General features: G+C 33.7%; 2 protein-coding genes and 1 pseudogene across 8 annotated transcripts; 2 read left to right on the top strand and 1 right to left on the bottom strand.

Annotated features, from left to right (window-relative positions):
* Positions 1 to 3182: 3182 nt before the first annotated feature.
* On the top strand, positions 3183 to 10629 carry LOC126701429 (uncharacterized). Of its 7 annotated transcripts, none has more exons than XR_007647316.1 (5): positions 3185 to 3775; positions 4432 to 4542; positions 5909 to 6001; positions 7088 to 7129; positions 8545 to 10629. XR_007647316.1 is itself a non-coding variant. In XM_050399519.1 (2 exons), exons 1-2 carry the CDS (start codon positions 3318 to 3320, stop codon positions 4466 to 4468), a joined length of 495 nt encoding a protein of 164 aa, XP_050255476.1. In that variant the 5' UTR covers positions 3184 to 3317; the 3' UTR covers positions 4469 to 4546. The 7 variants fall into 7 exon arrangements, 1 of the variants encoding a protein (XP_050255476.1); XR_007647315.1 differs by having other exon boundaries at positions 3186 to 3775; positions 7065 to 7129; XR_007647318.1 differs by lacking the exon at positions 5909 to 6001 and having other exon boundaries at positions 3183 to 3775.
* A 1599-nt stretch (positions 10630 to 12228) lies between these two features.
* On the bottom strand, positions 12229 to 14966 carry LOC126701428 (2-alkenal reductase (NADP(+)-dependent)-like; annotated as a pseudogene).
* Positions 14967 to 20874: 5908 nt separating this feature from the next.
* LOC126701427 (2-alkenal reductase (NADP(+)-dependent)-like) lies at positions 20875 to 24129 on the top strand. Its single transcript, XM_050399518.1, has 5 exons — positions 20875 to 21231; positions 21524 to 21698; positions 22183 to 22349; positions 23274 to 23356; positions 23621 to 24129. The coding sequence occupies exons 1-5, from the start codon at positions 20995 to 20997 to the stop codon at positions 23997 to 23999; spliced, it is 1041 nt and encodes a 346-aa protein (XP_050255475.1). The 5' UTR covers positions 20875 to 20994; the 3' UTR covers positions 24000 to 24129.
* Positions 24130 to 25702: the final 1573 nt, after the last annotated feature.

Here is a 25702-nt window from a genome sequence, read left to right as displayed (position 1 = left end):
TGAGACGAGGAAGGCACCTTGATTGTGGATGGAGCCTACATAAGAGACTCCTTGGGTTCTGAATCAAGGATCTAGACGTCCTCAGGTTCATGGATAGGGATAGGCGGTGTGGATTGGACGTCTTTAGGCTTAGACAACTTGTGTTTAACCTTTTTCTCCCTGCGCTTGCTTTGGAGGTTCCCTAAGTCAACCCCTAAGGATAGGCTCTTTCTTTTGTCACCTATTGATGGATGAGGTTAAGGCAGTACCTCCTGCCCAACTGCCTCATTCACAACTTCCTTACCTTTGTTCTCTTTCATTGTAGCTTTTCCTGAAAAGAAAAATGTTAAAAAAGAAAGAAAAAAAAAAGAGTAAGGGAAAGATGACAAGAAAGCTTACTTCTACGGACGGTGAGCTCATGTGCAAGGGCTTCAGTGGACGGTTGAGGACCTAAACCCCAGGTGGCAAGATGTTGGAGACTTACCAAAGAATGAAAAGCCTTGTTAGTATACAAATGAACCTTTTGAATTCGCTCGATGTAAAACCTACCTAAGTGAGGTCGTCTAGCACCTATAAAAAAAAAGGGAGAAAATATTATTAGATAGCCATCTACAAGAATAAATACAATAAAAAGCAAAGTCACAACTATAAGCATACCTTCGGGACGAAGGTTCCTAACTCTCCTGTGTAGGGAGGAAATGGGTCTTGAGAAACCTCTAGGGGGCATCCAGCCCAGAAACCTGAGACGAAGAAGAACTCCGTCTTCCAGTTCCTATTCGAGGAAACTATGGACTTAATCAACCTATAATCCTTCCCTCTGGCTGTGACTTGATAAAAGCTAAGGGATTGATTAATTTGGAAGGCTTATAGCAGTAAAGGAACTAGTCCACGGTAAGAGGACAGTTCCTCTCAAATACCTCCCTCCACAAAACTTGCATGGAGACAATTAACCTCCAAGCATTGGGGTTGAGTTGACAAACACCTAAACCTAACTTGGTAAGTAACTCTCTAGCAAAAGCATTCAAAGGTAACCTAAGTCCACCTAAAAGATAGGCTTCATAAATACCTATCCCAGAATGTGGCTGACAGCACCACTCCCCACGAACTGCTAACCTAGGTTTAAGGTCGTCTGGGATTTGGTACCACTTCTTAAGTAAATCTAGTCTCCTATCATCCGTCTTGGAATTTATTCCTATAGCGCAACTGTACATTACTTCAACCTCGTCCTGAATTGTGGACGAGGGAACACTCGTACCAGCCTGGGATCCGACTCGATCCTTGTCTTAAGTCCTTGAAGAACCTCTAAAGGAACCCCAGGAACACCAGACACGTACTCGTTCGTGGTGTTTCCTCCATTATTACCGTTGCTATTACTACTACCACTAGAGCCACTAAAACTACTTGGGTCATGATATTCATCTATGGCTTTGTCCACACTATTACTAGACGAGGAAAGAACGGACTCAGGCATTTTTAAGAAAACTTAAAATCTGAGGACGAGAATTAAAGAAATACCTGAATCTAGACGAGGAAACTAAGGACGAGAGGACACTTCTAGATGAGGTGCTAAGACGAGGATGCTCAGGAAAGGAAATTTTAGAAATGTGAAGGGTATTGGAGGAATTCTACTATTTATAGGCTGTAAGCTTAAGTATCTGAAATGACGCAACCAACCAAAAGGCGACACGTGGCATACTCATTGAAAAAATAACTAAACGCGTCAGTTTATCAATGAGACTGTGACACATGGCACGCCTAGTTGCTAGCATTAAATATACGTTATGAGAATAGCCTTAAACATATCCAAGAGATGACCCATGGACAATGGGGCAACTGATGGTGTCTAAAAATAACCAAACTCCATATTCGTCCATAGAGGTCGTCCATAGGAGGAATGGCAGGGAACTAGCTACTCGTCCTTCATCCATAGAGGTCTCTGGACAAGATTCTCTCGCTTTTGAACAACCTTCCATCTAGCATTGCTTAGGACGAGCTCAGCAACAGTTGTAGAATGAAAAGATAACCACCATGGCGGTTATGAAGGTGTACTCTAAACTTTCCGGACTCCGTAAAGATAGGGGAAGTTATCTAATGGATAACCATTTCCTAAACCTACAAAAGGGCACGAATCTCCGACAAAAGAAAAGGTAAGTACTTTCCAGACACCATCTCTTTAAGTTTGAAATTCTTTGTTTTGGAAGAAAAGACTAACTTTATCATCAGAAGATTTGTGACTGGTTAACCCTAGTCTCCTCTGATCTTTTGTTTCTTATCTTTCAGGCCCTCAACATCATCACAATCCGTGCTATTCAATCTACTGATTTCCTAATAGTTATCAAATACATCTAAGGCTTCTTTTCATCTCGGACACTGAAATTAATTATTTACCAAATTCAAACACTCTTAGGGGTTGTTTGGTAGTGGCTTTTAAATAACAGTTTTGAGTGTTTAAACAATAATAACACTTTTGACACGTATTTCTATAATACTTAAACATGTATTTCCACAACTCTGAAAACTAAATAACAATACTTAAACACTGCTACCAAATGGGCCCTAAGCTTTTCAATTTGGAAATTTTTAGAATCGAATGCCTTGATCTTATCAAGCTTCCAGAAGACCTAAGCAATTTGATTAACTTAAGACATATTTGCATTAGGACAAAACTTAGATACAATACCTTAAATGCTGTTCTTTAGATTCTCCTCTTAAAATTCAGCTATGTAGTTTTAATTAAAAAATATACTTCCATCCCGTGAGAAAAAATCTAATAGCAAAATTTTAAAAGGAGAATTTAAGGAACAGCATTTAAGAACTATACCTAAATGTTGCTCTTTTATTGATTGTGAAAGTGCAGCAGCACCTAAAAATGTGGGGCGGTTGACTTGCCTTCAAACATTGCCAGATTTTGTGTGGGTCGAGATGAAGGTTATTGAGTCAAAGAATTTGGATCTCTAAAGAAGCTCAGAGGAGAAATAAACATATACAGTCTAGAGAAGGTGGAAGATGAGAAGAAGCCGGAAGTGCAAAATTAAAAGAAAAGGAAATATTCAACTTGGGATAGAGGGATTTTGTCCTACAAATAAATTATATTAAGAAAATTAAAATAATAATAATAATAATAGAAAATAAATTAGTGTTAATAAAAAAAGAAAAGAAAAGAAAATAAATTAGTGAGAGCCAGAGACATATGTGTGTTTTCCCATTCAGACCCATATAAAAGGCAATGACCAAAACCTTAAAAGACTTCACCACCACCACCACCACTCTTCTTGTCACCGCCGTTACCAATGTCGTTAAATCTCCGTTAGTTTCTCACTATCTCCGCCGCCGCACCAATGTCTCACTCTCGCTCCTCCACTTCTGCTACTAACTTGTACTGCGCCGAGGACGCAGACGGCGTCGTATCATGGGAAGCTGGTAATGACGACGATGACGACGACGACACGTGGATCTCATCCAATCACCGTCCATCCTCTATCCTGGTCCTGGACCAAATTCAATATGTCTACTCTATCCTGGTCCTGGACCAAATTCAATTCTTTATTTCCCTTAAAATTCTGTGGATAGAGGGATTTTATGAGATGGTAGCTTTGCCAGAGTGGCTGGGCAATCTTTCCTCTCTTCAAAAGCTGTATATTGTGGATTGCAATCGCTTGCTGCATCTGCCCACCGAGGAAGCCATGCGACACCTCACCCAATTGAAAACGCTGGAGATTTATGATTGCCCCAATTTGGAAGACAATGAGCGGTCCAAGATTGACCATATTCCATTTGTTGACATACAGGATAGTGGGTAAGTGGTTAAGTTTATTCAAAATTTTGCTTCTATAAATCATCACAAGACTTCAAAAGTTGCTAAAAGCATAGTTTACTAGTACAATTTAGGCTGACCACATTCCGGTGGTTGAAATAGCTGACTCTGTTACCAATATGTCTTGCTGCTACCTGCTATTCAATTTCTGTTTGATAAGCTATTTTCTTTCTTTAATTTTTTTCAAAATTGAAATTTTCTCGACATTGGGAAATTTGGAATATTGGATTTAGCATTATTAGAACCTGCTTTATGTCCACATACTCAATTCTTTCTCTCTGTATTTCTTGTGACCTACACGTTATTATACGGTAAGAGTTTATATATGGAATAGTTCTTTTGCTTAGGGCTGTCTAAAACTTGACGGTAGATTTTTTTTGATTTGGACTGGGTCATAATTGCTCTGTTTATGAGGGTGAACTATTGTGGGAAAATGGAGTTTAGTTGCACAATAATGAGAAATTGGGCAGGTGAAGTTCTTGCTGACTTTTCATTTCATGTTTGGGTTGGGGGTCAGTTTTACTTGGGGGACCATGAAATTATGCGATCCCCAGTCCTACTAGTAAATTAAAATTTCAGATAGCACTGAAGGTGTTGATGGTTCTAATATAACTATATATGGTTTTTACCTTTTGAAGGCGGCCAGATTGGTCTGATTTCGAAGACGAAGACTAAATCAGGAAGCTGGCAAGAAGTTTGCATTTGGGAAAATAATTGAGTTGATGACAACTGTTGCCAAGGCACTTCAGGTTTGCTTTCTCCTACCATTTTGGATATTTATACATATTTTACTTCATAAATGGTGATTTACAAAATCAAATTTAGTTTATATAGACAGCAAGTTCTGTCAATCATATAGATAGTTTGATTTGTAATTTACTGTTTTTCTTCTTTTTAATTTATAGTGGAAACTGAGGTTAATGAATTATAAATGATCACAAATGGGCTTCTGTTAACAACTCAAAGTGTTCTTTCTATAGCATAACTTTTAACATCTTTACTACAATAATCTTAAATCTAAGAGTGATAAATTAATAAATGTAAAATTTTCATGGCAACAAAAGAAAATTGCGAATTTATACCTTAGCTTTCCCAGCCTTTTTGCATTTGGGGTGAAAGGAATTGCTGCATTTTCAAGGACAGAGAGTCCACTGCAGCAAACTTCAAGTTTTTATTTCTGAAGACTCTTTATGAATGGGGATTGAAGTCCTCCACTCTCTCCACGTTTTCTTTGATGGATTTCCTAGATACTCTACCTTTGTGCTGTTAATTACATGGCTGGTTTCGTGTATTTTATTTTCTAGTCTTGTTTTGCTTTGCTGTTTTTCTTTATTTTGTATACCATTTTGATTTTTAATATATTGCAGTTACCTATAAAAAAAAAAAAAAAAAAAAAAAAAAAAAAAAAAAAAAAAAACTTTCCTAGTCATTGTGCACTTAAGAACTTAGATTCAAAGTTCAAACAGATTATCAATCTGAATGTGTTTTCATAATTAGGGCCAGTACTCTTAATCAGATCTTGGTGCTCAAAATTGTAACATTTATCTCTACTTTTTTTGTGTGGTGGGTGAAGATGACACACAATTAGCAGCAGCTGAAGTGGTTGAAATTGCATGTTGGCTTTTCTATGATTTTCCTGGCCTTTTGCTATCAATTTTAGGCCCAGCCACTGTAGCTTCACTCCTTTTCTATCACCTGCAAGGTTTCTCTGTAAATTATTCAGAATCCATAAGCGAATAACTAAAGATAACAACAAACTTTAAAAATAAAAATAAATAAAAAATGAAAGAAGAGAGAAATGAGATAGTGAATACATATTTGCCACACTTTGACCCCTTGAATAAATGACTATAAAACCTCCTTAAAGTCCATTAACCCTCATAAAATTTATAAAAAATAAAAGAAAAAACAAAAGTTTTGTATTACTGAGTAGAGAAGGGGAGATTAGTCTTCCAAGATTATGTACTTGCTCTACTTCAATACTTTATGCAAAATAAACCTTAATTCTTCTCAGGTTCCCATCCATATTTAGCAGAATTAATAAAACCTGGATCCACATTATTAATAGACCTAAAAGATTATTCAATCAGTTAAGAATTTTGCCTTGATGTGCAGGCATGAGGGACAACATATCTGTTGTGTTCAGCTGGATGAAAAATTACATTATGAAGTTTTCGTTCACTCCCACGCCAACAGAAGTTTTAGCTGGTTTGTGTTCTCAATTTTCTAATCCCTTGTAGTATATAATGTATTGATTCAATCCAATAAGTGTATTATTCATGCCAATTGTCCCCTCCCTCCTCCCATTTTTCCAATAGCATTTTCTGAACTGTTACTTAGAAAATGAAAAAAAAAATTGATAATCCATTATATTTTCAGGAAATTATTTTTGCATGATTGGTTTTGGTAGCAGCTTTTCAGTCAACTGAGGAAAGCCTTCTATGAAATTATTTTTGCCTGATTTGTGTTGGTGTAGTAGCTTTTCAGTCAATTGAGGAAAGCCTTCATGAAATCTTCTGCTCATTTTCCAACATTTGAGACCATTTCATTATGAAAGCGGAAAAGCTTATTTTAGTGGTTGGTTGCCACACCACAATCATGCCAAAAGGAATAAGGTTCCCTACACCAACCTCAAACCAAATATGCTGACTGACCAAACATCTCCCCACCCATGGATAGATTAATGCTTCTGAATTAATTAATAGAAAGTGATCTCACCAACCACACTAATTACTGGAAAATTGTGAATTATCTAAAACAATTATGAAAGTCATGATTCCAAATGAATTTTTTCAAAATCAAAATTTTTATGGCAATTTGGAATCAATATTGAAATGGTTGCTATTAGAGCTTGCTTTGATGCCGATTAATAAAAACATACACATTCTTTGTTTAAACATCTCTTTTAAAGTTCACTTATAGGTTGGCCTTTTTAATTTCTTGAGCTGAAACTGCAACAGTACATAAATCATTTCTTGTGCTTAAAAGCTCTCTTATATTTGGTAATAGATTTTGTTGATTTGGGCTGGTTAATGATTGCTATGTTTATGTGTGAACTGGGTGGGAGAAGGTCTTGTTGATTTTTGTTTTCATATTTGGGTTGGGAGGTCAGTTTAAGTGGATCATATGCAGGGGCTAGTGAGTTAAGTGATCCCCAGTTCAACTAGTGCAAGCAAAATTGAACTCACGTTCTTATAAAGTTTCAGACAACACTGAAGTTCTTGATGGTTATACTTCTAATATATTAATATATGGTTTTCACCTTTTGAAGCTAACAAGAATATTGCATCACAGAAAATAGCGAACTTGATGACAACTGATGCCAAGGCACTTCAGGTTTGCTCTCTTTACCATTTGGGATATGTATATATAATTTACTTTGTAATTTGTGCATTACAAGACTTTATTCAGTTTATGTATTTGCAGAGTCACTTTTTTATAGCCAATGTACGTATCTACATAAACAAAACTTTTAGTCTATGTAAAGGTGTGCATGTCAACTCCACACATATGTTCATATATCGTCAAAACAACATATAGTTAGATTGAGTACAGCCAAATCACTGAATTATGTTTTGACTCTTTTTGATATGAAAGTCATTTTGTGCATATGGTGTTATTGACCTTCTCAAGGTTTACTATCATATTTATATTTTTTTTGATAAGTAAGAATGTTATATATACAAATGGCTACTCTATGCATGAAAAAACATAGAGCAAACCCTAAAAATACAAGAAGAAGAAAACTGAAAAAAAAAAAAAAAAAAAAAAACCAAACAACAGATTAATTACAAAAGAGAAAGAGAGCTAAGAAAAGAGGGGAGAGAATCACTAGTTGTGAGTCCCCATGCCCAAGACCAATCAAAAAGACTCCCACTAAAAGAGGCAATCATCTGAACACCGGAACTATCCAAATCCTTAAAAGTCCTCCGATTCCGTTCCTTCCAAATACACCATAGGATGCACAATATATATATATATATATATATAGTTTAAATTATTCTGGCATGATTAAGGTATAGATATGAGTTAGCTGGAGGAAGGACTCATTAAATCTAACACTAGTCATGTTCCAGCAATTTAGATCTTATGTAATAAGCAATATAGTTTTTCTGTTTTGTCTCTATAAAATTGATGAACTTTTACCTATTGAATGTTCGGAACATGGCTAATAAAATTCATAATTTCAGATTGTTAAATCTGTATTAATGTTAAGAAGAGTTTAGCATTTTGGACGTGCAATGTGCTTGCCAATGTTTTGGGTATTTGTTAATATATCCTTAACTTTAAAATTTTGAAATGAACACCCTGATTTGGTGTTAACTTTCAACTTTTATCTTATAGTCTATGTTAGTGTAAAAATTAACAGTTTAGTGGGAAACAAACACTCCAAAATAGCATTTAAATCCCTTTAAATTAGCAATATATGTAGTAAAAACAAGTCCCAAAAAACCCATAATAATCTATGTTGTAAACACAAAGACCCCATATGATAAGAAAAAAAGACTCTAGCCTATAATTTGTGAAATTTACAACATCTTGACAAAGTACGGCTAGCTAATATAGTTAGACGCATCCATGGTTCAAGGAGCTCTTAAAAGCACTATGCTAGTAGTTGGTAGTGTGTAATACACATTTGCAGCCTAATGAGTTTGTTTATAGATAAAAACTTCAACTAAACAACTCTTAAGATTTCCTATCATTATGAACCACTTGATTTTAATGCACATCATCATCTTCCACTCTTGCAGAAAACTAAACCTTAGCACCAAGCCAAGGAAGGGTGCTTACACATCTGCTGTGAGAGGAACCTCCTCGATTCTACACTACCTCTTTGATATGCTTGTCGCATCAACTGCTTTTCTACCTGTTCCAGCTCCTGAATTTTTTTAATCATAGCAACAACCTCTAAGAAAATGGGAAAATCAGAGAGTTGAAAGGTTAGGAGTACCCACACGTTTGATTAATTCAGAAGTCAAGCAAACACTTGACACCCATTCAAAAATTGATGAAACAAGAAATAACCTATTTTCTTTCTATAAATGATAAAAAGGTGAGATTAATCTCCATTACATTTGTAAAGAGGTAGAGTGCAATGAACAGTTTTTCAATTAAGACACAATATCCACTTTTGGCCTTTTGCAATACACAAGAATCTCAACAAAGAAAGGAAAACTTCTTAAAAAAATTACAGAATCAAAATGCATGGAAAACCTCATTTCTGACCATCTCACAATTCGTCTTTAGATAGGATATGAAACTCAAGGGAGCCATCAATCTTTTCCACCTGCAATTTCTGTAAAGATGTCAGTGACTAATTATCCACACAACTAAAACTGAGAAGCATAGAAAGAGACACTCTTAACCCAACTAAATGTATCAATTAGGAGAGCTCTCTTAAATAGGGACTTGTAGTAATATTGGACTATTGTCAGTAAACAACATTCCTCTAGCAGAATGCCAATATAAAATTTACATTTTCAAATGAACATTGGTTGGTGGGATCTCTAAAATGGTTCAAAGCTGCTGATTCTAGTATTTTTTTTGTTTTTTTTGTTTTTCCTAATTTCTTTTGGCTGGGATGGTAAAAAAATAAAATAAAGGCACATTCAACTTTACCTAATTTTTTAAGAAATATATAACCATTCCATAGAACCAAATAGTGAGAATATCTTGTACAGTAACTTGAGGACCTATCATTCATTAATGAGCTATACATTTGCAAGAAGTCGCAATATCTGCTTGGGGTGAAGTGGCTCATTGCGTCACTAAATTACAAATACTAGTGATCTTTGATTGTCCCAATCAGAGGTCATGTAGTTTAGCCCAAAAGGGTCTAAGATTGCCCATATTCTATTTATTGAGATAAACCTTAGATACATCCTATGTAATAAATAGGTCAAAATCATTTAAAAATGGTATGTTCTCTCTATTTCCTTCTGTTTAGTGTTTTGGTTTGAAGTTGACTAATTGTTCATGATTTGTTCTCCTCTCTGCTGCTTTTTTTTTTTTTTTTTTTTTTTTTCAGCCGTATATATGTTACCATATTCTTTGGTTAATGATATCCTAAGAGTTTTGTGACAAACCATTAATTCATATTTAACATATCTTACTGCGTAGCTTCTGTGTATCTTCTACTTTTAGCTCTATTTTATCATGGTTCTTCCATGATGGTTGAATTTCTATTAGCACATCAAATATTTCTCAGAAAATTCAGAAAGTCTTTTGTTTTTTATTTTAAGGATTTCATTTGAATTATCACTTCTTATTTTTTCATATTTTCTAATAATATTCTACACTTATCTACTCTTTACAATTGTGCTATCTTCGTTGAAAAAATTGCAAAACTAAAGTTGCTGTGTATGTGAGAGAAGAAGAGTTCAGAAATTTTTTCTACAAAACCAACTACTTTCAAGCCAAAATTGGAAGGTCGTTATAATTCCCGATTTCGATGAAGTTTCAGTATATTTTTCCTAACGAACAGAGCCTCATGCATGTTGACTGGTGTTGTTGCTTGAAGTTCCTCTACGTTTTCTCAAATGCTGGCCAGTTGGTGAGATCTTTTCTTATTGTTACTGTAAGTATCCACCTCAATGCATAGCGTTATGAATAATTTTTTGTAATTCAAGATTGATTTTTTTTTTCTTGGTAATCTCTAGCATTTGCTCTTGAGAATATTGTTGTAAACCCATTTTCTATAGTGGAAGATTGTTGTAAACCCATTTTCTGGTTTTTCCCTTTTCATTGAAGGGTTTTCCATGTAAAAATTCGGGGTCTTGATTGTGGCTTGCTACTGAGATTTTTATATTTATATATTGGTTATTGTGCTTATCTAATTTATTTGAAATACCCATTTAATTTGCACAAAGAGGGGAAAATGAAATAAATTTGTTGTTTGTTATATTAATTGGCTGTTTTTCCAACAAAGCCTGACCTTTGGATTAGGCAATGTTTGGTGTCTAAAGCCAAACCATCTTTTTCTGGTTATACAAATTAGATCTCTTCATAGAGGTCATGCCATTCTTAGAACTAAATCAAGTGACAACTCTAATCTTTGTGCTAAGCTTGATTTAATAACATACTCATGTATCTATGTGTTGGATGGATGCATATCAGACTTCTACAATGCACCACATCACAATCACATACCTCAAAATATGGTCTTTTTTAAGAAGTTAATAACTACCATTTAAAAAAAAAAAAAATTCTTTCATTACTTAGGCTTTTCTTTACCTCTATTTCAAGGTCAATACCTGTTTCATATGTTTTATTTAAGTTTAAATTAATAGGAATAGTTTAGAAAATTTATAGCCATTTATTTTAAAACTAATGTATTAAATAATATCCCTTAAGAAGAACTTTTTGATTCCCTAAACAATTTTTAACCATATGCAATAGAGGAAATAATTTTTTAAATATGTTTAACTGCGTTCAAAGTCACCCCTCGATACCTTCATTTGAATTTAAGTTACCAGTTTGTATGTTTTTGAAAGATAGACTTATAAAAGGATTATTAAACCTTTTTGACTTCCACGATTTAGGCAACTGAATAAGGACTCCTCTGTTCATATTGTATGCTTCTAGAACTTGGTGAAAGGGTTTTGAAAGGATCTATAATTCACTCAAATGTGCAAAGTACCTTAACTAATTGCAAAGGACAATTACAATAAACAAAGCCTTAATCCCAATATTTTGGGGTCAGCTTAATTAATTGCAGTAATTAGAAAATGTGAACCCAAGTGGAATCATCATTTAATTCAATTTCCATCTGAATAAAATGGCATACTTTGACTTTATTTTCGTTCCCTCATTCTCTATCTTCCCTTATTCCTTATCACTAGTAGTTAAGAAATGTCGGGGCAAAACACGTTATAGACTTAAATAGTATAGTAGCATTTTTCATAGTAAATATAGAACAGCACAGATGGGAGAAGAGACTCTCTACCAAGTACCAATCCAACCCCTCTACACAACCGAGTTGTTTATTGCCAAGTGCTAAAAATGCTATGGAGCTATTATGTTCAATGTCACCAAGCTTGTGGCAACCCCTTGAGGACCAAAATGCTTTTCATTATTATTTCTCAAAAGTAAAAGAATGTTTTATTAGAGTTATGTCGACTCTGCAGAAACGTTGATGCTTCATAGTTGTTTAGGAAAAAAAAGTGGTTGTAGCACTCAATATGACCCTTGAAACAAAGGTTTATAACGCCCTTGTTAATTAATGTAAACACTTAAATTTGAGAAATAGTAACAAATAGACAAATGCCACCCTTGATGTTAGTCACTCTGCATAGAAACATTCATACTATAAGCATGTGGCTCAAATCAAGTCCCAATTCCGTGCCAAAACACTAATAATTATTTTAGCAGTCACAATTTTTTTTGTTTATTAGCCAATTATCTTCTTAATGTTTACACATATGGACAAGCATTCCTTATTGAAACAGCCCATAATATATTGAACCCTGAGAATTTACTTACCTAGTTACCATGGCTGTCAAGCAGCAATGGCTTTCACCATGGTAATGGGGAGAAACATTATATATGGTGCTGTATAAGTATTCCACAGAAAAAAGAAAAAAAAAAGTGTAAAATACATATGCTAAAGGAGGTAAATGATCACTCCCGAGCAACTACAACTACTTGCTTTCCTACATTTTGGCCACTAAAAATTCCTACAATAGCTGAAGGGCCATTTTCAAGGCCTTCGGCTGTGTCTTCAACATATGCTATCTTTCCTTCTCTAATGTAAGGCAGCACAAGGTCTAAGAAGTTGGGAAAGAGGTGGTAGTAATCATACACTGTAAATCCTTCTATACGAATCCTCTTATATACCAAAGATAATAAATTTCTTATGCCTTCAGGTTGATCAAGATTGTATTGTGAGATCATTCTAGCTACTGCAATGCGACCGTGGAATCTCATGTTAAGGAGAACTGCATCAAGCATTTTGCCTCCGACATTATCAAAGTAAATGTCAATGCCTTCAGGAAAACACCTAACATTATTACCAAAAAAAAAGTCAGTGCCTCTCAATTTTTTATAAAAGTTGCTCTTGCAGTTGTAATTAACAATTAGGCCTTGATATTGCTGTTGAGATATAGTTTCTGCCAAAGTTTATTCTTTAATGTTATGCAATTTGCAGTCACCATGAATAAATTAGTGAACGCAGTGCAATTTTGCCTCACAGCTAATAATGAGAAATTTTGCCTCATTAATTTCTTTTAGATTATTTATAAGCAAATTTTCCACTGACCTTTTTAGAGCTGCATCCAAGTCATGCTCTTCCTTATAATTGAAAGCCTCGTCGAATCCGAACTTGCTCTTAAGTATATCAACCTTGTTCAGATAAAAGCAGGACAAGTGTTGAAATTTCATTTTAAAAAAAGATCATGTTTCTTTATCCCCTGCTTTAAAACAGAGATTAAGCATGCATAGCAGCTTAAAATTTTGGTCCAAATAATAAAATCATACAACAGGGTGAGGACTAGGAGAATTTGAATAAGATTTCAGAATATTATGCAAATTTGTGTTAAAATACTTTAAAGGTCTAACCAGAGACAAACAAATAACAACTCATTCAAGGAGGAAAAAAAGAGATCAAACCTGCAAAATCAGTTCGAATTAAGAACAAAATATATACTATTGTTTCAAATTCATTCAAAATGGATGTTAGTAAAAGGTTTGATTATATTGTTTTTATAATCAGAAGATCAACTTATGTATACGTTATTGTTGTCACAAATATCTAATTGAATTATTGAATAAAAACAATATTGTTGGTAGCACTGTCAGAACAATGCATACCTAGTACTTTTCTCCTTCAAATATTTTAAAGAAGATTCCAATTAAGGTTGATGTACCTTTTCTTTGCATCCAGCACTTCCAACAACATAACAACCCATCAATTTGGCCAATTGCCCAACTAGTTGGCCAACTGCACCAAATGCTGATAAGACAAAAACATATTCTCCTTTCTTTGGTGAGCAAAGTTCAAAGAAACCAGCATAAGCAGTCATACCAGGCATACCTATGTGCAAAAGTAAATCCAATTAGATGGAGCATTTACTATGTCAATGTTTTTTTTTTTTTTTTTTTTTTAAAGAAAATATCTATAGTTGCTAGTATGCAGAGAAGGAGATGGTGTAGAGGACAGAAAAGAGTGACATGAACAAGAAAGATTATGTAGTATAATTACACTGCAAAGTATCAAATTCATCTTTAATCCAGAGTTCCATGAGTTGTATATTCCAATCACATAAAAGATTATGAAGTAAAATCCTTTTTATTTTGTTTCTTTATTTTTCTTGAAAATCAAATCCATCTTATAAACTTTTTTCCCAATTGATGAGCAAATTACTTACCAAGAAGTCCAGTATAGTAGGAAAGGGGCACATCAGTGTGCTGGATTTTAAAGAGGCTTTCAGTCATTGTGATGAGGCTGTATTCTTCCCATTTGGTTACCCCCAAATGAGATCTCCTTTCTTGAAGTCCGGGTGCCTAGATTCCAAAACTTTAGCCACTCCATACCCAACTATTGGCTACATGTTTCACCAAAAAAATAGGTTCATTTGTGAAAGCAAAAACTATTATAACAATTCTCTTTATTTCAAATTGAACCATTTCATGGTTATTAAATACAGCAAATTTAAAGGTGTATCCATTGCCACGGCAAGCAAGAGAGTTATACAGCATATATGCAAGAGAAAGAGAGTGAGTCAGTGAGCTATGAGCATGAGCTTACTGAATGGGGAGCAAAGGAATAAAAAAGGCGATCTGGGATTTTAGCCTTAATGCCTTGAATGTAAGGATCACAGGACAAGTAAAGGTTCTTCACCAACACTTCTTTTGAACCCTCTGGCACCTTCAAGCTTATGCTACTTGTGCTAAAGTACATGTCCGTTTCATTGGGATTTCCATCTATGTAGTCTCTAGCTAGCACTTGTTTGTTTCTCACTTCTTCACCATCACCTGCCATTGCTAAAACCTTTCCCTCCCTTTTTTTTTTTATAGCCTGTTGCACTGCAAATAATAAAAGAGAGAAACAATTTATTATAGGCAAGATAGTGATCGTTATCAGGTTTGTAATGAGCTACAAATTTGACTACTATTCATCAAGAAAGAAACATGGCTATCGTGACAATCATATATAGTTTAATAAGAATATTTGATGTGAAGTTCTAGGGGCTGTTTGATACCTAATTTTAAACACATGTTTTCAGTTTTTAAACAACATTACATGTATTTTTACATATTTTTTTACCTATACGTATTTCTAAAAAAACTGAAAACTATTGTTTAAACACACGTACCAAATGGGCCCTAACTTCTATGCATAATGTTCTTTTTGTACGAGACTCTCCAAATAGCATTAAATTGTTCAAAATTGACGGTTTGATTGTAAAACAAAATTTTCCAAGTGCTTTCGTGTCAAAGCGGGATGATAGAATTGTACGCAGTGTATAGAGATTCTAGGAACACAATAAGAGAAGGGATGCGCCAGTTCAAGGCCTTGACCCAAAGCCCACATTTTCTAATGGTTTTTTTTTTAAATGAAAATTTTAATGGCTTTAGTCCTTTATATAAAGGCACAAAATTGTAGAATAATGCTAAAAATATTACAAATTTATGCATATAAAGCTCACAAATTAATTCATTTAAATTAACCTTCATTTGATTAGTATGAATTAAATTTGTTTAATTGATATTTAAATATTAAAGACCCCATTTATATTTATTGCCTTAGCCTCGAATTATATGGTGTCGACCTTGGGGGAACTAGAAATCACCTAGCGATTACAGTTATGGAGCCATCGTTGTTGCATAAAATTTTTTTTATACAAGACTAAAATTCTACTCTAACCTAATCTAAATGTATATATGTGTGAAGTTCCCTCCTAAAGACTTGAACCCCAGCTCTTACTCCCCACACCTCACAAGCACTTAAACTTGTGGAGTGACCATTGCACCAAAGGTGTATGGTGATATTTTAAGAGAAGTGGGGTTGGTTCCTGGTGAGTTATTAATAAATTTTAGTGTTTTTTTTTTTTTTGTCATTTTATTTAAGAAATAGCTTAAAACTTGAATTCTTTTCATCTGCTTTTCATCTGCTTTTCTTATCTATTTCATTGAGTGATCCACTACCTTTTTTTTATTTTTTTTATTTTTATTATTTTTTTTTTTTTTTCGGTTAGGTTTGTGATTTGTGTCCATGCATTGAGCACTACGGTGTTAGGCTTACTAAATAGACTTTCTGTGAGTATTGAAAATTAAGTAAGGATATATATGTGTGTGTGTGTGTGTGTGAAAGGGGGGGGGGGGGATTCTTAGGTACTCCTGGAGCATGGAGAAATGATGCTCCCCTCCTCTCACATTCATAGTGAACCCCACCATAAATGTGAGGTAGGGACGAACCTAGGATTTTAACCTAGCGGGAGCCGAAGTATAAAGAAAAAAAAAAACTCAAAATCGGTGTTCATATAGTATTAAAAAATTATAAATGCTCAAAATTATTGTTTCTAAATACATTAAGATACAATCATTTACCAACAAAGAAAAAAACAAAAACAAAATATATATTTTTAATTTCCGCGGGTCTTACTGTAACAGGTTTGTCTGGAAATATACGTATCCATATTTTTCTGCCGTGGCGTACTTTTCGTGTCATTGCTTGCCGCCCTGCTTCTATTTGTCTAGATGTGATCCACGCGAGTTCAAGTGTTGATTAGAAATTTTTTTTTTTTTATTTGGTTGAAGTTAGAGCATTCACAATGGTATTGCTAAACATTTTAGCTTTTAGTACCTTAAAAAGCTACTTTATCTATTTTATCACCTCACTTTACAACAACCAATATCAAATATTCTATATTTTTTTTATTACTTCATTAAAAATAATATAAATGCTACAGTCAACTGGTATTTATACCAGTTTAAGTTGCAAAAAATTTAACTTTGGCTTCTCCAATAACATATGATTTTTTGATTCTTTGGTGCTAAAATAGTTTTTTTTTTTTTTTTTTTTTGGGCTAAAATACAGTCACCATTGTGAATGTTTTTATTGTTTTTGTTAAGTTTTTAGGTTTGATAGTTGCTATTTTGATGACATTAACTAGGCTTATTGAGGAGAAGGGGAGTTTTAAGGTTTTGTAAGGGAGTCCAACTACAAAATAAAATATATAATAACTTTAAAAAAAAAATTTGGACCCAGGGGGGACTCGGACCCCCACCTGGGTCTGTCCCTGGTGAGAGGAGGGAGCACCATCCTCCATACTGAGGGAGTACCATTCTCCATGATTCAGGAGTACCTAAGAATTACTCAAAATGGTCTAATGGTAACTCTGGGTTAAAGGGAAGGGGATAGTTTGTAGAGGCAGTATTCTAAACACCCTAAAAAAAAAAAAAAAAAAAAAAAAATTTATCATTATCTTTTTTTTGAAAAGAAGCTCATTATCTTACTGAGAGTCTGATAAGGATCAGATAACATTTTCAATAACAAAGACATTTACGAAAACGCCACTAGCTCATTATCATTTTGCCGACCAATACCAGGAAATGATACAGGCGCCATTAGCTCATTATCTCTTTGCCGACCAAGATATTTTCAATAACAAAATTGTTTTGAATATTGATTGTTTCAACCAACTTAGACGAAAAAACGATTGGTACAGCCGCCAGTGTCGCTACCGCCAGATCTTACCTCATCATATATGTAATCTTCCGGCAATTATTGGAGTCTTTTGGCTTAATATTGCTAAATTCGAAATTTATTTGCGTTATAGGTACTCTTCCAACTTAATTGGTGAAATGTGGAAAGAGAGAGAATTTCGGCAATAATGTTGCTGAAATTCAACAAAAGTAGGAGAGAGAAAGAAGAAAAGTTGGAGAGAGAGATTTTGAATTTCGGCAACGCTGTTACCGAAATTCCTCTGCCCAAATTCCTTGCCCAAGCTAAAAAAAAACCAATTGCGGCAATGCCATTGCCGAAATAGGGAAAAAAAAAAATTCTGGTAATTGTGGCAATGGCATTGCCGAAAATGGGAGGGAAAAAAAATTGAATGGAATTGTGGCAATGTCATTGCCGAAAATGGGAAGAAAAAAAAATTGTTGTTGCCGAAATCTGGGGAGGAATTTAAAAAAAAAAAAAAAAGGTGTTACGTTCATAATATTTTTATAATATTTTCACAACAAATCACAGGTGATTAGTTATTATTAATTCAAATTTGATTTTAACACTAAGATTACTTTTTTAATCCAACAATAACAACCTGCCACTTAAAATTTGTTGTAAAAATATTGTAAAAATTGTGCGTACCTATCATTTCTTAAAAAAAAAAAAAATTAATAATAGAATTGTGGCAATGGGATTGCCGAAATAGGTGGAAAAATTTTTCGCCTATTTCGGCAATACCATTGCCGAAAATGTGAGGAAAAAAAAATAGAATAGAATTGTGGCAATGGGATTGCCGAAATAGGTGGAAAAATTTCGACCTATTTCGGCAATCCCATTGCCACAATTCTATTCTTTTTTTTTTTTCAAGAAATGATAGGTACATACAATTTTTACAATATTTTTATAACAAATTTTAAGTGGCAGGTTGTTATTGTTGGATTAAAAAAGTAATCTCAGTGTTAAAATTAAATTTGAACTAATAATAACTAATCACCTGTGATTTGTTGTGAAAGTATTATAAAAATATCGTGAACGTAACACATTTTTTTTTTTTTAATTCCTCCCCAGATTTCGGCAACAACAATTTTTTTTTCCTCCCATTTTCGACAATGACATTGCCACAATTCCATTCAATTTTTTCCCCTCCCATTTTCGGCAATGCCATTGCCACAATTACTAGAAATTTTTTTTTCCCCTATTTCGGCAATGGTATTGCCGCAATTGGTTTTTTTTAGCTCTAGCAGGGAATTTGGGCAGAGGAATTTCGGTAATAGCGTTGCCGAAATTCAAAATCTTTCTCTCTCCAACTTTTCCTCTTTCTCTCTCCTACTTTTGTTGAATTTCGGCAACACTGTTGCCGAAATTCTCTCTTTCCTCATTTCGCCAATTAAGTTGGAACAGTACCTATAACGCAAATAAATTTCGGATTTAGCAATATTAAGCCAAAAGACTCCAATTATTGAGTATATCCAAAAGATCAAAGTCAACAATGTTTAATACTCCCTCCAATAAATGTGAGACTCATTTTCATGTGGGTTTTTATTTTCATGATTCCATGGTTAAGGCTTAAGAAAAAAGTATTTTGTTTCATACTTATTGGATTTTGATACCGGTAACATAATATCATTTGATATCAAATACATTTTCCTAAGGTATGGGGATTTATAGCATGGATGTATTTATCAGAAATAATTAGAGGTGTGAACTAGTTAAACTAGAAAGTTATTATTAGAATGTCTCTATTTTCATCACCCTACTATACTAGTAGGAATAGCTTCCATGCCCAAATTTGAGAGGGAAAAAACACAACTAAAAATAGTACTCTGGTTATGTAATGTATTATAAACCCGGTTTAAAACACTAGTATTACTATTTTCGTGTGCGTTCTAATAAGTATTACTGTTTACTAAAAAAAATGATAGTCATTTGGATAATTTTTTTTAATTGAGTCATAATCATGTTACAACTCATCTAACTTTACTAAAAAAAAATGGTAGTCATTTGGATAATTTTTTTAATTAAATCATAATCATGTTAGTAGTCATATGGATAATTTTTTTTAATTGAGTCATAATCATGTTACAACTCATCTAACTTTAACTAATGTTATATATGTAATAACTTTTTATTAAATTAATATTTTGAATGCCTGTATTGGATTGCATGTTATCTACATTATTAACGCATATGCCAAATTTTGTGTTAGTTGTATAATATATATATTATATTAAAGTCGAAACACAATTAGAATTCACTATAAATTCTAATTGTTATCTAATTTTGCGCCACTTGTCCAAATCATGATTCAAAACTTTTTTAAAATAACAAATACCTTAAGGCTCCGCTTGGGAGTTCATAAGGAAATGGAATGGAATGGAATGAGATAGTCATAAGGGAATGGAAAGGAATGGAATTGAATGGAATGCATTTAAGTAAGGGAAATGAATGGAAAAGAATGGAATGGAATGGAATTAAGTAACCTTGATTGAATGTTTTAAAATAAAGGAATGGAAAGGAATGAAAATGAATGAAATGTAAGTAATCCTGTTTGGGAGCAACATGGAGAGAATGGAATGGAATCATTTTATGACAATATTACTATTAGACCCCTATTTTAAAATAAAGGGTTGAATATATAGGGGTATTTTGGGAGTTTTAGTAAAAAAATCATTAAATCTAATTCCATTCCCTCCCAATTTTGGGGGGAATGAAAATTTGAGGTTTTAAGGGAATAGAGAAGAATGAGTGTTCCCTCCTACTCATTCCATTCTCTTTCACTTAAACTCCCAAACAAGGGAATTGACTTTCCATTCCCTCCATTAAAACTCCCAAACAAGAGAAGGGAAGAATATTCTAAAATTATTCTTTTTATTCCTTTCCATTCCATTTCATTCCCTCCTTCCAAGTGGAGCCTAAGAATATTAGTATTTAATATACTCCAATCCTACTAATATATTACTATTATTGGAACCCATAATATTTAATATATTATAATAATTTATTTATGGATCATGTTAACGGATGCTTTTATGGAAATCGTTAATAAACTATAATCCAAAAGTTTTGACATTATTTTCATGGAAAAATATAAAAAGCTATTAACAACATTTATTATTTTATTATTCTCTCAATAAAATGTTACTAAAAATAGTTTCTAAACTAATACTCTAAAGACATTGGTTAATATTTCCCTTTATTTATTTACCTAGTCATGTTATATAAAGAAATATGATTGGTCAACTAAATACAATGACATTTTCCGCTTCAAAAAGTATAGCGCCAACCATCATCAATGACGTTTTTCATATATATTTTTTCTTTCAAACCACCAATGAGGCAATGACTTATGTGACACAATAACATAAACATTTAGTTTTAATTAAAAAACGCACTCATACAGAATAAAACATTAAGAATATGTGTACTACAAATAGGCCTTCTGTTCACAAATTTCAGTCTTTCACCACCATTACACAACCATTTCAGAGAAAAAAAAAATATCGAAACACAAACACACAGAGATATAGAGGCAATGGCTGCTAGTGTTGGAAAGGAAGTGAGCAACAAGCAGCTGATATTGAGGGACTATGTCACCATTTCTCCCAAAGAATCAGACATGTACGTGAAAACTAGTACTATCAAATTGGAGATCCCAAATGGATCAAAAGCAGTTTTGTTGAAGAACCTCTACTTATCATGCGATCCTGTTATGCGGATTCGCATGAATAGAGCTGAAGATTCGATCTTCACTTCCTATACCCCTGGCTCGGTAAGCCTCTATTTTCGTGTACACATATACAGTAATACACACAACAATTTTTACAACAGTTGAATTAGTAAATTTTAATTCGTTCTTACTTGGGCCTATCACAATTTGACTCATCGACAATTGTGAATTATTTTTTGTGAATTGTTTTGTGACTCTCTCTCTCTCTCTCTCTCTCTATATATATATATTGATCATTTTTTTATTATGATGTAGATATGACTATTAATGCAAATTGATTGGTAATAAGTTTTGAGTTTTGAGCTAGCGATTATGAATTGGTGCAAACATGCAGGCATTATCTGGGCACGGAGTGGCTAAGGTTCTGGATTCCAGGCATCCAGACTACAAAGAAGGTGACTTTGTTTGGGGACCAGCAGTATGGGAAGAGTACAGCCTAGTCGAGGAACCTAACCTTACCAAAATTCACCATACAGATGTACCACTTTCCTATTACACTGGAATTCTTGGTCAGTTATTTGGTTTGATGGTCATTAATTTTGCCTCTCACAATATATATTTAACTTATCCAATCAACTATGGCTACAAAATCTTCCACAATATTCCATAATTTGGTGAGATAACAAATTGTTATTTTGGCAGCTTTTATAATTGTGAGTGCTCCTTTTTCTTTAGTGAGTGGTTTTCACTTTTCAGATCATCATATGTGCTTGTATTTTTACTGTCACTTGTACTCATCAGGAGGATACTTCTTGAATTAAGGATCCTAATGATCAAGATTTAGATTAAATATTATAAATATAAGATATATCTGAACCATATATACACCCTTAAATATAAGAAATAAAATCTTATCCATATTATATTTTTCTTATTCTTTAATCTAAAGATAATATTTTTTTTTCATATAATATAAAAACGATTGACAAATTAGATTCATGTTGATTTTATTTTTTGGGTTCCCCTCCATATTTTGAATGTGTTCATATATAGGTTATCCTGGTATAACAGCATATGCTGGTTTCTACGAAATTTGTTCTCCTAAGAAAGGAGAATCTGTCTTCGTTTCATCTGCTTCCGGCGCAGTTGGTCAGCTCGTTGGACAATTCGCAAAGTTGACGGGTTGCTATGTGGTTGGAAGTGCAGGAAGTCAACAAAAGGTCTACTAACTCTTTTTTTTTTTTTTTAATTAAAAAAGATCTAGTAACTTATTATATTGTATAGATAACATAAAATAAACTGTGCAATCTCATGTTTCAATTATATATTTTTTTTCTATATTTCTTTTGTGTTTTTAGAAATTAAATATCTCATCCTTTTTGTTTTGTTTTTATTTTTTATAACAATATTGGCATATATATTTTTAGTGATTAATTAATTCTAAAATCCTAATTCCTCAAAAAAAAAAAAAAAAAAAAAAAAAAAAAAAAAAAGAAGTAATATCAGGATAATTCCTTTAGTTATATAATTTCTAGGGAATCTTTTTGTTGCGTAGCTCCTGGAAATTAGTACTGATCGATTGCTTTCCCTTTGACCACTGTATGCTTTTAAATTGTTCGTGGCATATACATGTGTAATAAATAACAAGTGATGTCAAGGTATTAGAATTTTATTATAAGAACATTATAAATTGATATATTAGTTTACAAATTCAAAGCAAACTATAATTGAAAATTGACGTGACAGTGACAATTTAACTACTAATGTATCACCATTTTAATTTGTCTTTTTTCTTTTTTAATAATTGTTTTTTGAAACCATTTACACTAGTCATCAAGTATTGAAACTTGTAATACTTTTATTATTTTTCATTTATATATTGAACTAACATTATGAGAATTTAGAACTTTTTGAATTTCTGACTATTTATCGACTTTGTGTAGTCACCATCTAATTTTTCGTGTCTAATTCTCTCTTTGAAAGCAAGTGGTATGAAATACGTTGCCATGTCTCTACTGATGTTCTGGAAATAGCGCACATATGAAATAATTACTTTCCTTTTTTGTTTCTTGGTAAAGGAGAGATGGTGCTAATTGCATATATAGCCTCTGTTAAATGAATACTTATTTATTGTCTTCAATCAGGTTGATTTATTGAAGAACAAGTTTGGGTTTGATGAGGCTTTCAATTATAAAGAGGAGCATGATTTGAATGCTACTTTGAAAAGGTCAGTATTTGGTACCGTGTGTCACACGTGGTACCAATCTAACATGTCACCATAAGCTTTTAAAGCTCACTTTTTTCTACATGATATATATTCTAATTTTTCTCTTTGATGTTACAAAATAGGGTTAAACTATATAAAATCATAGTTGTTTGATACTAAAAAAATTTTATCTTCTCAGAAGTCATTTTTCACAAATTATGTTATCTAAATTTTTATTTATTAATACAATACACGTTACTATTGGTTTTTATTTTGGCATGGCAGGTATTTCCCGAATGGTATTGACATTTACTTTGAGAACGTAGGAGGGAAAATGCTTGATGCAGTTCTTCTAAACATGAGAGACCACGGGCGCATAGCTGGATGTGGAATGACCTCAACCTACAATCTTGATGAGCCTGAAGGGATTAAAAATTTGATGTTTATCATATACAAGCGAATTCGTATGGAAGGATTTTCAGCTATTGAATACTATCACCTCTATCCCAAGTTCTTAGACCACATATTGCCATACATTAGAGAATCAAAGATAGTATATGTGGAAGACTTAGCTGAAGGCCTTGAGAATGGGGCAGCAGCTCTCCTAGGACTCTTTAGTGGCCGCAATGTTGGAAAACAAGTACTTGTAGTTGCTCGTGAATAAGAGCAAGTTTGGTACAGTAAATGAATTGGAATAAAATCCTATGCATGTATTTGACAATTGGTTAATTTTGTATCACAATCTCATATATATACATTTAGAGAAGATTAATAAATGAGATGTTATTTTTTAAGGATTTTTTATTTTTATAATTATATGCAAAGAGGGGTTTGTATTTATTGAGATATATTAATTCTTAATATTATTCTACATATATTAAGGAATAGTTATTGTTATTCTCTTGGAGAGATATAACTATTCATTGGTTTAATAGCATTCACACTAGCTCCAAAGGAGTTTTTTGACTGAAATAATGATAGAAGTATATTAATCAAAAGAAAATACAAAAGAAAGCCTGGCCCAGGAGTTTTACAGTACTGAAATTGGCCCAAAGAACAATGGACCTATTACTCCAGAAGCACCAAAACTTAAAAAAAAAAAAAAACAAAAACAAAACAAAACATGGTATATTCGTAAACATATATTTCATCTGTGGGGGAGGGACTTGGCAAGTCTCTGATATTCTTTGAGCAACGAGTCTGCCTGCTTAAAAATCTCATTCGGATGGGTTTGAACATGCTTAAACTGGAAGCGGTTATGAGAGTTCCACAAAGACCACAACGTTATAGCCCACAGCTTGAGTTCCTTTCTGTCAAGCCTCTATATCATATGACGTGCAAGCATGAAGAAATTCTCGGCCAAGGAACTGCTCTTTTGCAGCTTACCCCGAACCAAAGCCCAGACGTTACGGGCAAACGGGCACTCCCATAGAATATGCTCTGTTGTTTCATCCTGTTGGCTACAAAAGAAGCACTTAGGGTCAATCTGCACTTTCCGCCAGGCACAAGGTTGGATTTTGTAGGTGTTAGAGATATATAGTACAAGTAGTACTGGGCTTGGGCTTATTACATTGGGCTAATATATGTCTAATATATATCTCTAACAGTAGCTACAACATTGCAGCAAGCTCTCCACATAAATGTTCGAACCTTCAGAGGGACGTTTAGGGACCATAATCTCTTCAACGGGCTCTAATCTTGTGCAGCGAAGGAGTGCTCCTCAGAGGGAGGATGGCTGAGCCGGTGAGCCATTTGATATGCAGTCTTCATCGTAAACTCCTGGGGCTTATTTTCCTTCCACGTCAACTTATCTCTTGTGTTCAATGTGCCCACCTTAATCCTCAAAATATCTTCCACTGTGGCTTGAGTGAAGGTGGCAGTGAGGATGCTTCAATCCCACTAATGGGTCACCTCGCTGATCAAGTTGTAGACTCTCAAATCTTTGTTTGCCCCATCACGGAAACGTGGGGGGTGTGGTAGCCACTTATGAGAGCTGATACTAATGGATCTCCCATCGCCCACTTCCCATATGGACCCTTCCATGTTAGGACATATGTGGAACTTGTTAGAACATATGTTATGTAAATTGGCTAATCCTTTGACAAAACGCAATTTACTTATAATTGGGTAGATCTAGGATGGGTTAAGACTTCAAGAAACATGTTGTTTAAGTTAAGTGTTAAAACCATGAAGATTAGACCAAAAAACAAGTAAAGAAAAGCTGTTCATTAAAGCTGGATAGAAGCTAAATAGAATCTGGACAGATTCTCGATAAAAGCTCGACAGAAACATATCTACTGAGATTTAATGAACAAAGCTCGACAGAATCTCGACAGATCAAGAATCTATCGAGACTTACAAGATCAG

Source organism: Quercus robur, chromosome 10 (assembly GCF_932294415.1).
Source record: "Quercus robur chromosome 10, dhQueRobu3.1, whole genome shotgun sequence".
NCBI lineage: Eukaryota > Viridiplantae > Streptophyta > Magnoliopsida > Fagales > Fagaceae > Quercus > Quercus robur.
The sequence above is the reverse complement of the archived record's forward strand: the minus strand, read 5'-3'. Positions and strand labels throughout refer to the sequence as shown.

Coding starts and splice junctions, on each gene's coding strand:
- LOC126701429 (XM_050399519.1), top strand. CDS start 3,318: ATGTCTCACTCTCGCTCCTCCACTTCTGCTACTAACTTGTACTGCGCC. Junction 3,776..4,431: donor GTTGACATACAGGATAGTGG/GTAAGTGGTTAA, acceptor TACCTTTTGAAG/GCGGCCAGATTGGTCTGATT.
- LOC126701427 (XM_050399518.1), top strand. CDS start 20,995: ATGGCTGCTAGTGTTGGAAAGGAAGTGAGCAACAAGCAGCTGATATTG. Junction 21,232..21,523: donor CTTCCTATACCCCTGGCTCG/GTAAGCCTCTAT, acceptor GCAAACATGCAG/GCATTATCTGGGCACGGAGT. Junction 22,350..23,273: donor GTGCAGGAAGTCAACAAAAG/GTCTACTAACTC, acceptor GTCTTCAATCAG/GTTGATTTATTGAAGAACAA.